The sequence below is a fragment of the Cyphomyrmex costatus genome, unplaced genomic scaffold, assembly GCF_001594065.2.
Source record: "Cyphomyrmex costatus isolate MS0001 unplaced genomic scaffold, Ccosl1.0 scaffold127, whole genome shotgun sequence".
Classification (NCBI taxonomy): domain Eukaryota; kingdom Metazoa; phylum Arthropoda; class Insecta; order Hymenoptera; family Formicidae; genus Cyphomyrmex; species Cyphomyrmex costatus.
In genome coordinates this window covers 132173-144754 of record NW_017275249.1, presented here as the reverse complement: position 1 = coordinate 144754, position 12582 = coordinate 132173, and the positions used below count along the sequence as shown (strand labels likewise).

General features: G+C 36.4%; 1 protein-coding gene across 1 annotated transcript in view; it reads left to right on the top strand.

Annotated features, from left to right (window-relative positions):
- The first annotated feature begins 1488 nt into the window (after nt 1-1488).
- Nucleotides 1489-12582, top strand: part of LOC108782438 (virus-induced RNA 1) — a 36058-nt gene continuing 24964 nt past the window's right edge. The window contains exon 1 of the mRNA XM_018550718.1: nt 1489-1644. Coding sequence (XP_018406220.1) covers nt 1578-1644 — 67 coding nt within the window. The 5' untranslated portion in view covers nt 1489-1577. The remainder of the gene's footprint in view (nt 1645-12582) is intronic.

The following is a 12582-nucleotide window of genomic DNA, read 5'->3' as shown; positions in this document are numbered from 1 at the left end:
ATTATAGGTATTCTCTTTTTTAAAAGTCGTTTCTTCATACGAAAGTAAAGATTACACTGCCATCTAAATGTGTAAGAAGTGACTACAATATATGTGTGTAATTAGTCTTTCGTGTAAAAAATTATATGTATTAAACGTTTAAATATATGCATTTTTGTATGCAGTATAATGTATATTTTTTACACGGAAACTAATTACACACATATATTATCGTCACTTTTTACACACATGAGTTTGCAGTGTAATCTTTCAAACTAATGATTAACCTAGGGATAATAGACTTACGGAATTTCGCAAACATTTTTGCCGCTTTACATTTATATATGTTAAAATAATTTTTGAGAATTAGGAATAGTCTCTTTTAAAAATGATCTCCTCGCAAAAGCGAAGATTAATCTTGAAAATTAACATTTACAGTCTAGCCTAGTGATATTAGAATTTTACTCGGCAGCAATTATATGAAGTAATTTGTCACGTCTTTGCGGTTGTAAAAGTAGCTCGTGCGCGTGTCTCAGGGTTAAGCATCTCGTCAGGCAAGTCTCGTCTGGTTCCGAAGTTTCTCGACGGTTCATGTAACAGACTTCTTACGCGAAAGCGCGCAGGGCATGGCAAGCCGGTACACCGCGGCGTGCGTAAGGCGGCCCCGCGTGTACACACAAGCTTGTTATGAGACGCACGATAATTATCGTGTTCCGCTGCGCTAGTTCGCCCGCCATCGTTGCACCGTGCGGTTTCTGTAATAATAATAATAATAACCCGCATAATAATACACACGCAAGAGAGGATGTACGCATACACACAATCACGCACAGTTGCGTACGCATATATATATATCACTACCGCGTGTATACCACGTGCGTACGATAAGGATTCTCAGTTCGAGCCACCGCCTCTCCTCTCTGACCCGTTTTCATCAAGATTACACAATTTCTCAACGTCTCGGCCTAAACTTGAAACTGTTATTCGCGCCATTTATCTTCTCGCGTTTTTTCTTTTTTCTTGGAAAGTCTCGTGAGTAATGATTTTTCGAACTAAACTGACGACAGGCGCGATAACGTTCGCGGCGTTTACCCGGAACAAGAGTGTTACACTCATGTATTATGCACTCAGTCTGGTATACTCGTGTAATTATCAGTACATGCGCAATTGTTCGTTGACTCATCGAGATCGCTGTAAAAATCAAAGACACGATTGTTTGCGCGCACCGTACGTTAGATTTAATATTCCGGTGGTGAGGTAGATTACAGAGACCGCCCGCCGGTACCGAGAAAAGCCGCGACGTGACTCAAAATCGCGCGCTGCAATCACGTGACACGCGCCACGTGACGAGGCGATCGGCACTCATTGGCGCAGCCGCGATCGGGGGATCGCATATAATCACGGCGCGGGCAAAAGCTGCGGGGCGAAGCGTCGGTGTTTTCCACTGTCCGGTCCGGCAAGTAACCTTGATCCTTTCGCGAGTTGTACGTGACAGTCGTCGTTCGGGTGGACCGGTTAGTGTCGATCGAGACATCGTCGAAGTAGCAGTCTATTCTTAGCGGTTTTACGAATTGCCGACGTTCCCTGTGTGCGACAGGATGAAAACGTTCGTCCAAGTTCTTCTCATCGCGGCGTGCTTTGTCGCTTGTGCACGCAGTTACCCAAGTGAGTGCGATATTATTCTTTTAAATTAGCGAATTTCTTCTTTTTTTTTTTTTTTTTCTTGTTTGTATATCGCAGATACAAAGTTTGTATTTACACAGTGCGGCGAGCTGTCGTCTCGGAGATTTGTAAATTTACTCTGTTGACATCAGCGCTTATCGTATTCGAAATACGTTATAAAATTCCTGTTAATTTTCCGATGTCAATTTTTAACCTTCTGTCGATTGTGGCGAACGTGATTATATTTCTTAATTAAGTTCTCGTTTCGACGAGTTCTCGCGAAGAAATCGTTCTGTATTATTCTCCTTATAGCGAAATATTTTCTCGTTTAATAATCACTCAATGCAAATACACTTGTTACAATTAAATCTGATTTAAGATAACTTAACTTTAAAATTGCAATTAACTTTTGAATTGAATAGTAATCGACATAATTATCCGTTATTTTTTTTTTTCGATTACATATTTTCTCGTAATAATATAATTACATACCGTCACACACACATAAATCTCTCTTAATTTAGAATTGTCTAGTTTAAGTATGGTTTATTAGAGCTGCCATTTGTAATCCTCTCAAGGTAGTTTATTTATAACTATAAACCGGATTATTGAAGTTAGATAATGGAATATTCTATTGTGCTATAATCGGCTCTTTCAATTCCATGGACGAAATGCGCAGCTATGCCCCGAAATGCTATGTTAAATCAATAAAAGTCGATATGGTAAAAACGAATTTAAATTTAATGTCGGATAGCGAATTAATAGTGAATATTTCCAGGCGCATTTCGTTAGTAAACCAAATAAGCAAATATTTCAGTTCGCTTGCAGATTCAGATTGCGCAAACACATTTATTATATTTGACTTCTTGTCCTTTTTAAATAACTAAATAAGATAAGTGTACTCCTGGTATATTATATGCCAAACAATTTCAGAATTAAATTAATTTTATATTTCATGTACGGAAAATTCTATTCTAATTTCATATATTAAATTAATTTAAACGTTTTTACAAGAATAAGTTATTGAATCTTTTAAAAAAAAAAAGAGAGAGAGACGGTTATAAAGATATAAATAAAGAGAATTGGAATCTTCACGCATTTTAGATTGTAATTACGATCGTAAGCGTAATAATAAGTAATAAAACGCAATCTCTGCATTTTCACGCTTATTTTCCATATATCCGACGTTTATCGCGGTTCCGTTCGTTGCATTGAGCGATTCTTCGGGATTATTTGCATTCAGTTCACGACATTTATGCGTCGTTATAAGGCGAGACGGGTGCCCCCGACGGGCGAATATCGCGATTGAATGTCAGGTCACGAAGAAATCGTGGAAGCAGATAGCACGCTCGAACTACTTAAGGCCGTTGTTTACTCGATTACAACTCGATATGAAATTCACTTCCAGCATAGACTTTGCTAATTAGCATCGGACCCGTTTTTGCGAGACGGGAACTGCAGGAAGCTCGTTTAATTGGAGCTACTTCGTCCCCAAGATAATTGTCCGAGCGAATTCCCGTCGAACTCCAATTTATTCCTCTTGATTTTAATGTAACTTTATCTCTCGCGGGCCGACATTTGTGTGTCTGAAACGTTCTCAACCATGCGGAAATCTTCACAAAAATAAGTCGACCTGACTTCCGGCAAATTGCGAATTACGATTTCGTCGCTAATTTATCAAGATTCTGCTTTGCTTGGAATTGAAAATTCAATTACTATAATGGTTTAAACATCGATTTAAATATATTGATTTTTAAATATACTAGCAATTTCGAATATAATAATTTTTCGAATATTGAGTATATAACAATCTTTCAAATAAACGACAGATATTTAAATTATTGAAATAAATATTGCTTTTGTTTATGGTATTTTAATTTTTATAAAATTTTTCTACAATATTAATAAACTTTCGTCACGGCTTTGTTACTTTTGTGCAGTGCATTCAGGAATGTGAACGCACGTTCGTTTTCGCATCTGTTTAAAAATATCGTTTATGATTTTTGCAACGCGAGCGGCTCCGCGTCTAAAACAGATTAACGAGTTTGCATTCGAATAATTGTACATGCATAAATGCATGCCGCGTTATTGCAGAGAGCAACATTTGTAAAACAGTCTCGGAACTTTGTGCATATTCGTTGAAGCACCAAATGATACGAATATTTTAACCAGAGGCATCGTGACACGCCACGCGTATTACGTCATTACAGTGTATATGTTTTAAATAACTTTGAGCGGTGAAACAACAATCGAAGCTTACAGATTGTTCATTATTATTGCAAAAGGTGAAATACGCGCGGATGATAGTTCAGCCTCAGAGGAGAACTTTCGTAATTGTTGAATCATTAGCGGCCGGTAGTCGTAGCAACGCAAACAGCGCGATGTACAATCAAATTTCTTTCGTCATGGGTGAACGTTGCCGTGTCTGTTATTACTTGGATGAGGAGTATGACGCCTCTGGTGTTTCTCTTAACATGATGCACCTGCCAGTTTTCATGCCGCGGAATTTCGCCGTTACAACGCGCGGTCTCCGCAGGAGAGAACGTCTGCTCTCATTACGCTCGCTGACAGTCGGGTGACAGCCGGATAATAATGTAATTTTTGAGACTTCCCCGGGACGACGACTTGCCAACAAGCTGCGAAAATCGAGTTTCGGTGAGTTTCGATCGCGATGAAGCTCCGCTTCGTTCGTCCCGCGACCGGATAGGCGAGTTTGTAAGCATCAAACAGCGCGAGAGTCTGTTCTGTCACGGCGCGGCGCGGCGGTGTATAAGCAGATTGCGCTTCATCCTATTAAGAATACATAATCATTGCTGCTGGGTAATCTTGCTGCTTGGTAATCGCGCGTCGCCTCCAAGACGAAATCACCTGCGTAATCATCTACAATCGTAAATCTCTTTCGTGCAACAAACATGACGTTTAGCACTATTGCGAGCGCGGTGTACTTGGCTCCACTCTGCGGTTTACTTGTGCGAATAATTGTATTTTATACACAAACTGAAACGTAATAATAGTTGAATTTACGATCCGTCCCGCCAGGACACATGCATCCATGCATAATGCGTATAAAAAGAAACATATTTACGCTTGCTAATCAATTATCTTACTATTCAATTTATATATAAAAGAATTATATAAGATAGACGCGTATAATATTATACGTTGTACGTTTGATTATCTTGTGTTTTTATAATATTATAACTTTTATAACATTATCACACAAAATTACATAGACTTAAGCCAGTGGTTATAATTGGTTTTCATATTTTAAAATCGTATTAAGTACATTTTTGAGATGTCATAAGTTAATCACAAAGTCGTATTAGCATTTTAAAACCTTATTTAACCCAGTCGTCAAATAAAAACGATCTATGAATATCTTAGATACTTCCTTGTATCCAGAAAAGACGGCTTGGGCAATGTACGTTAACTTTATGTACTCGTACATTCGCTAAATAATTATCTACATTCATATGGATAATTATGCATGTCATGTGTGTATATGTGTGTATTTAATATTTACTAATGTTGACGTACATTGCTTATGTCGTCTGAAGCCGCTTTAATCAGAGAGTTAATGCGCATCAATTTTACTTAAGTTACGGTCGAAGCTTTCATAATGCCGATGTACCAATATGCCTTTCATCTCGTTACATCAATCGCGATTGTATCTATTAATAAGTTTTTTTTTTTTATTCAGTACCATAGCACGAGTCATCATCCTATTACATACGCGAATTAATTCGCATTCGCGTAAAAATGCGCCGCGTAAATCACTCAGTCTGCACGACGCCAATTACTGCGGGAAAAAAAGTCGTGACTAATTACTTCCGACACCTCGTTCGGTCTCCGAGGTAGTTGATTCACGTAGCGTCGCATATCTATTGCACAATCCGGTAATGTCATTTCTTCTTCCTATGTTCCGCATCGCATTTGACGAGCCTCCCGTCACCGGCCTCCCTTTCACCCGCCCGCTTTACACGTGCAATTGCACCGGTCGGTGCACGTGCATATATCATACTGTCCACTCATAGTGCACATACAATGCGGATGTATGACGTACACGATCATAGCGCAGCATAATGATTACAGGGCAAAGAGAACAATAATGTACTCTTGATCGAATAACTTTTTGCCTCTTATTTTTGTTGTGTTAAGAAATTCTCTTTTCTCTTGATTTGTACAACTTTTTGTAACATTAAACAATATCATCAAAACATCATTTACTGTTGCTGCACGTGTGACTTACATGTGTAGAACACAGAAGTCATAATAATATTATAAGGACGTCATCATGACCTTATTCACCTGACAGTCACTTATAAGTTCACTTTATAATAGATATCGTTCTTATATATCAATTTCTAGTAAAACATAGATCCTAATGATATCTTAGAACATCTCATCCAATCCTTATTTATCATTTATAAGTTCATTTTAAATTATACAGATATATTGTTTTTATTACTCCTCAGATAAAACATAATGATACTATATAAGTATACAGGTTGTCATAATACAACAATCTCATCCAATCTTTATTTATCATTTATAAGTTCATTTTAAATTATACAGATATATTATTTTTATTACTCCTCAGATAAAAGACAGAGTCATAATGATACTATATAAGTATACAGGTTGTCATAATAGTCTTATTTGTAAGTTCTCATATAAGTAATAAATGAAATCATAATGACGCATTCAAGTATCAATAGTATCATTGATTTGTGTTCTACCTGAGGAATGATAAAAACGACATATCCATACAATATATATGTTATAAATATGCACTTTTATTTTATATTTCGTTCACAATCAGAAAGATTTGAAAGAAACGGAAAAAGACATTTCTACCAAGTATCATTATTTCGCTATACTTCTCGTGACTCCATATGTGAAGTGTCCTTGCAGCTTGGTTTGTTGTGCACCTCCGTATCTGGAGGCGAAGTGCTGCCGCGGATTATGATCAACTCATATTATTTTCCTGTCGCGAACAGCCTGACTCCGTTGACGTAGTGTTGGGCTTGCCTTGAGTGGCAGCAGCACCGCAGAATATGCCTCCATTAAGTATGCAGCCTGCATCCCGCCGCCGCCTTACCGGCCATTTAAATGAAAAAAAGCAGTACGTCGCGCCGCAAACGTTTTTGTGTCGGCGCATCTTTTTTTGTTCCTCCTAGACGTCTGAGGTCAATGTCTTGACTACAAATGATTCTGCGGCGCAATTAGCTGCACAGAGGAAAACTTACCCAGTGAATGCATGATCTAACAGTTACGATAATTTGTGACTCACTCACTCACAATAAAAATAAATGCTGTAAATTCAAGCTAGCGTAGAAGCCGTAAATGGATATATAAAGTTAATATTTATAGGTATTTTTATTTAACAATTTCATATCAAACATGCAGTATTCCAATGTTGTTTATATCTGTAAAACAAACAAGTTCGATATATAGGTCAGTAAAACTACACATGAAAATGTCATCAATAATATTTTTATTTCGTTTTATCGTTGTATAATGTACCTTAACCAGAGTCAATAACAGAACATATTATGTTTATTTTCTATATTTTGTAATAAATTATATAGAAAAATCAAAGTAAAGTATGCCACGTGATATTAAAATAAATATGCAAGATTAATTACGTTATGAATAAATGTAATAACATACGTTAAATATATTGCTAATTATTTCAAGAAAACATTACACGGATATGTTTAATTTTTTAATGATAGTAAAGTTGAGTATTTTTTTATAAAGTTAAATTTTATCAGCTTTTACATAAATAATCTTTTTATTTGTACAAAAGTCTTCTTCAAGGCAATTTGTTATGGGATATCATAGGATAGGGTATCTCCTAGACACACGACATAAGATGAAACGAGTATACATTTCAGGATTAAAGTAAAGCGCATCCTTAGCTTCAACTCGTACACGACTTTTGTCCTGACAATGCATTTTACCACGCGCATTGCATAATTCGTGTAAGCAACATGCTGTAATAACATTTATAAGAGCGCACCATACATTGCTTTCTGTAATCCTTAAAGCATAATTGCGATTTATATTAAGTAATTTGTGAGACGAAAGCGGGGATGGAAATGTTCACCAAGAAATTTTAATTTTTCCCCCACAAAACGAATTATGTACTGCCACTGATGTCACGGAAATTTTAATATTGTTAAATAGAACGCAATGCGAGGGGAATTAATTTAGTTTTAAATTATTTGCATGTCAAGGCTGATTTACATATATTTATTGGTCATTCACATCGTGCTAGGTATTATAATATCGACATTGGACCTTGCTTAAAAGCACGAACACTTGCTATGCCATGGCTGTTATACTGATTTAACGGCGTCGTTTAATGCAACATATATTGTCGCGATCGTGCATATGTGTGAAAGGAACGCCGTTAAACATCACGCATAAAAGTCTTTACTGGCAGGTAATTTGCTTATCGTCATTTGTTGTACACGCGCAGCAATAAAGCGGTAGATAATAAAAACAGTATTTGGGCGTAATTCTCGAATCGAACAAATCATCTTGCACATTCACACAGGAAACACAATCTGCTTTTAAAGAAGAAAATATTCTTTAACATGGCGTCGTATGTGTGTGTTTGTGTGTGTGTACGCACTTTGTCTACAAAATTTATGTAGGAGAAATCCGCTAATCTTGGAAATCTCCGACTATCGTAGATTTTAAACAACTTTTTTTTAATTTTATTTTAGTAGAGTATTACGAATTTTTTTTAAGTACTAAATTCATAATTGTATACGCATTTAAAATGTACAAGAGACAAAAGTCAAGAGAGGAACGCATTACACTGACGCATTAAATTTACATTCGCTTGATTTGTTATTCGGAGCAATTTTTCGCATGTATTTTTACTATTTTTCTTCAACTTCAGTAATCAAAACTATTTTGATTCAGACTATTTTTATGACCTAACGTTCTATTACACTGAAAAAAAATGCTGTTGATTCAATTAAAATCTGTATCACGGGCTGTCACTAACATAAGTAATTAATTCATGTATGTTTTTATTGATACAAAGGTTTTAATTATTGTTTTAATAATCAAGGTCTTTGTATCAATAAAAATATACATGAATTAATTACTTATGCTAGCGACAGCCCGTGATATAGGTTTTAATTGAATCAACAGCATTTTGTTCTCAGTATACAGTGAAAGTCAAGAATGCTCTTATATAGTTACCGAAATAACGACAAACTCGAAGCTAATAGACATAAAAACTTTACAATTAAATAAAATCGAATTTTTCTCCATACAAAACTTTACATATTAACGCTCTCGCGAGAAGCAAGAAAAAGAAATACAGCAGCCCCAGGCAAACAATTACGAAAAAGATGAGTTCACGTCAATATTCACGAAACGATAAAATCGAGTTTTGCATTTAGTAATCATATGGCTACACATTTACGAGCTTTAGCTTTGCCGTGTTATCATATTTGCAACTGCTGGTCATAATGATTATTATAATGCGCGAATACATTTGCATAGTTGACGTCATAAATTTTCCAGCTTATGGAAATTCTTATAAATGAATCAATATTATAAATTGAAAGTCAATGTTAAATATTTTTTTTTTAGTATTTTACTCTCAAAAATCTTTTCGACATTATAAAACATAGTAATCACCTGTTATTCTGAAGTTGGCTTAAGTAAGTCTTGCCAGCGCGAACCGATAAAGCGGCACACTTAGATACAAATAGAAAAATACGCGATTATCGGGAAATAGCGCAGAAGACACACAATAACGTGCAGCACAGAAAGCGCCGCAGTGCCGTGGCCATTCTTGTTGACGTAAAGAATTATGGGATGGTCGTTCGGTCAGTCGGCGGCAGACAATCCAATTACCCGCGCGAGTCGCGAAGCCATAAACTGCCGCGACTCTTGGCGATGGTGGTGGCGGAGAATGGTAGAGTAATTATGAATAGGTGAGTGCATATCGCGCACAGACATCGAAATCGGATCTGCCAGGTGGAAATTCGTTTGAAACCAATCATTAGCGCTTTCCTCGCCTCATCTCGTTCGCTCGCTTTTTGTCGTATATCGCGCCGCCGCCGTAATCGCCGCCTTTCCGAAAGTCTAATAACGAGAATAACGAATATTCCTCCGAAACAAATTGAAATCCAATCTCGCGTCTCGGCGAATCTGTCGGGAGCAAAAGTCAATGCACCATTGATTTTCAGCGTGGCAAGCGTGACCCCACTACTGAAAGAACGGATAATTTCAAGGGAGAGGGATACATACAGTGTTCGATCGACAGATGGAAGAAATGGATTCCTTTTGTCGATTTTCGGAATGGACAATTATAAAGGAGAAGGTTTTTGCCTTGGCAATATCTTGAAACTGTATTGCAAAGGTTACGGCGCGGCGCGGCGCGGCGCGGCGTGGCGTGAGAATTAAAAGTAGGATACATAAAGTTACGATTGCGAAATTACTCGTGTGTAATTATCAGTCGTAAAATAAGCGTGGGCAGAACGATACTAACATTTCGTAAAGAACAAAACAACTTGTTAGATAAATCATCTAGAAGAGAAGATTAATGGAGTTTCTAGCTCAATGTAGGGATACGCAAGATAACAGGGATGGCGCAAAACTTTTTTCCCTTTCCTTTTTTTTGATATATGTCCTTTGGAGTCATGTTGCGCGTACATTAGTTACACGAAAAACGACACATTTGACAGACACGAAAAAACGAAGACTGTCAGTATATTTCCGGTTATGTGACCTCGACAGTCTCATGATAATAAGTTTATTGCATATGGAAACAGCATAGGTATAACGGTATGACTAATTAGCACAATAAACTAATTGTGTAAAGATGTTCAGAAAAACGTATATATGGTATGTACGTAGTCACAATAAAGGCTTTGTTTCCTGACGGGCGTGGAAGAGATACGCATATCAACTGAAGTAAGAAAATATTTATCGTTTGGTTGTATATTTCCCATTTGTCCTCGTACACATATTCTGTGAGTGATAGGAAATAACGCATATTATCTGTTGCATTATTAAGAGCCGTATCTGTGAAGTATTAATTACTGAATAATGGATAATTAATATTTAATCATGTAATAATTTAAAAATTATTACGTTCAATTATATGTTAAATAATTTAAATATTATTTTCGGTTGATATTATTAACTTTTAAGTAAAATAAAATCGAAAATCTACGAATAGATATCTATTTTTTATTGATAACGAAAGAATCATTTTGCTGAAATATAACTACAAATTTAAAAATAATTTGTTAGACCATCGAAATAATTCTGTATTATATATAGAAAATTCAAGCATGATGAGCAAAAACTTTGATATTTTAACAGTTTTATTATTTTACCTAATTATTTTGATTATCTCCCCGACAGAATTATTTTCAAATCTATATCTAGCTAAATTTTTTAATATTTTAGCAAAACCGTTCTTTCTGCATGCTTAAATATAAGAACAAATATCTGTGTTTCAGATTTAATTTATAGAAAAGATATATATGTGTGCGTGTGTGTATTCCTATTAATATCTTTAGATATCTACTTTTGCCTTAGAACGTGCATGTGGTAATTTTAAGGTGAATGTATGTATTAATTAGTGGACAGTTAGTGGACACGCAATTCACAAATTGAATAAAGTGATATAAAAGTTTAAATATTAAGCTATTAATAATATGTACACGATTTAAATTAAAATTTGTTTATAAAATTTTAATAACCCATTTATTTAGAATTGTACATATTATTACAAGCTTAGTATTCGAAATATTTCATCACTTTGTCCAACAATTGGTTCATGTCTACTAACAAGGAGAGGCTACGCTCTGCTCTTCACCGATTTTGATCAAACTTGCAGCGATGTTAGAGGAGCCTATCAAATGAACACCTGTAAAGCCGTTCGCTCCAATGGGCCTTAGAAGCCGAGTAATGATCATTTAAAAATATACCAAAAATCTGGAAAACGGTCTAATATCTCGGAAAGTATGCATTTTTGAGAAAGATGTCTTAAACAAAAGTGATAGGGTTTATTCAGATGTATATACTAGTCTTATAGGTTTAACCTTGGGCGGCACCGTGACTTTGACTTGACCTTGACGGTGCCGCCCAAGGTCAAACCTATATAAGACTAGTATATATATCTGAATAAACCCTATCACTTTTGTTTAAGACATCTTTCTCAAAAATGTATACTTTCCGAGATATTAGACCGTTTTCCAGATTTTTGGTATATTTTTAAATGATCATTACTCGGCTTCTAAGGCCCATTGGAGCGAACGGCTTTACAGGTGTTCATTTGATAGGCTCCTCTAACATCGCTGCAAGTTTGATCAAAATCGGTGAAGAGCAGAGCGTAGCCTCTCCTTGTAAGTGGTACATTTACTCTACATCATGCTCAAAATCCCTAAACGCATCACGTTTCATCGAGCTCGTTTCTCCTTCTAATCGTTACTCACGCAACATTCAGTGAACCAAGGCGTATAATCCGTGTTGCGTCTCAAGTATTTAATGCCGTTAGAACGTGAAGGAATTTATCGTCGAGACGTTGTATTGATCTTTATTTAAGCGCGAAGCGATGTACGCGCGCGCGCGCGCGCGCGTGTGTCAGTAATCCTCGCTTTGCGTGATCATCGCATTTCCGAAAATCACCGTGGTATGATCGATAAAATCGCGTGGAAAACGTATACGAAACACAACGATCGCCCATATTTTTCGTTCGAAAAAAAACTTTTCGGCTTAACGCGAATCGGATTAACACGGTAGTCTTCGATAATACGGGATAGCGCGGAAATTCAGGACACCATCTGCATCCCGTGTCGGAATGCCTTTTATCCTTGTATAGTATAATTTGTTTGCGCACGAGAATTTCCATTTTGTTTCGCGAATGAAATCTGATGTTTTAACGCATCTAGATCT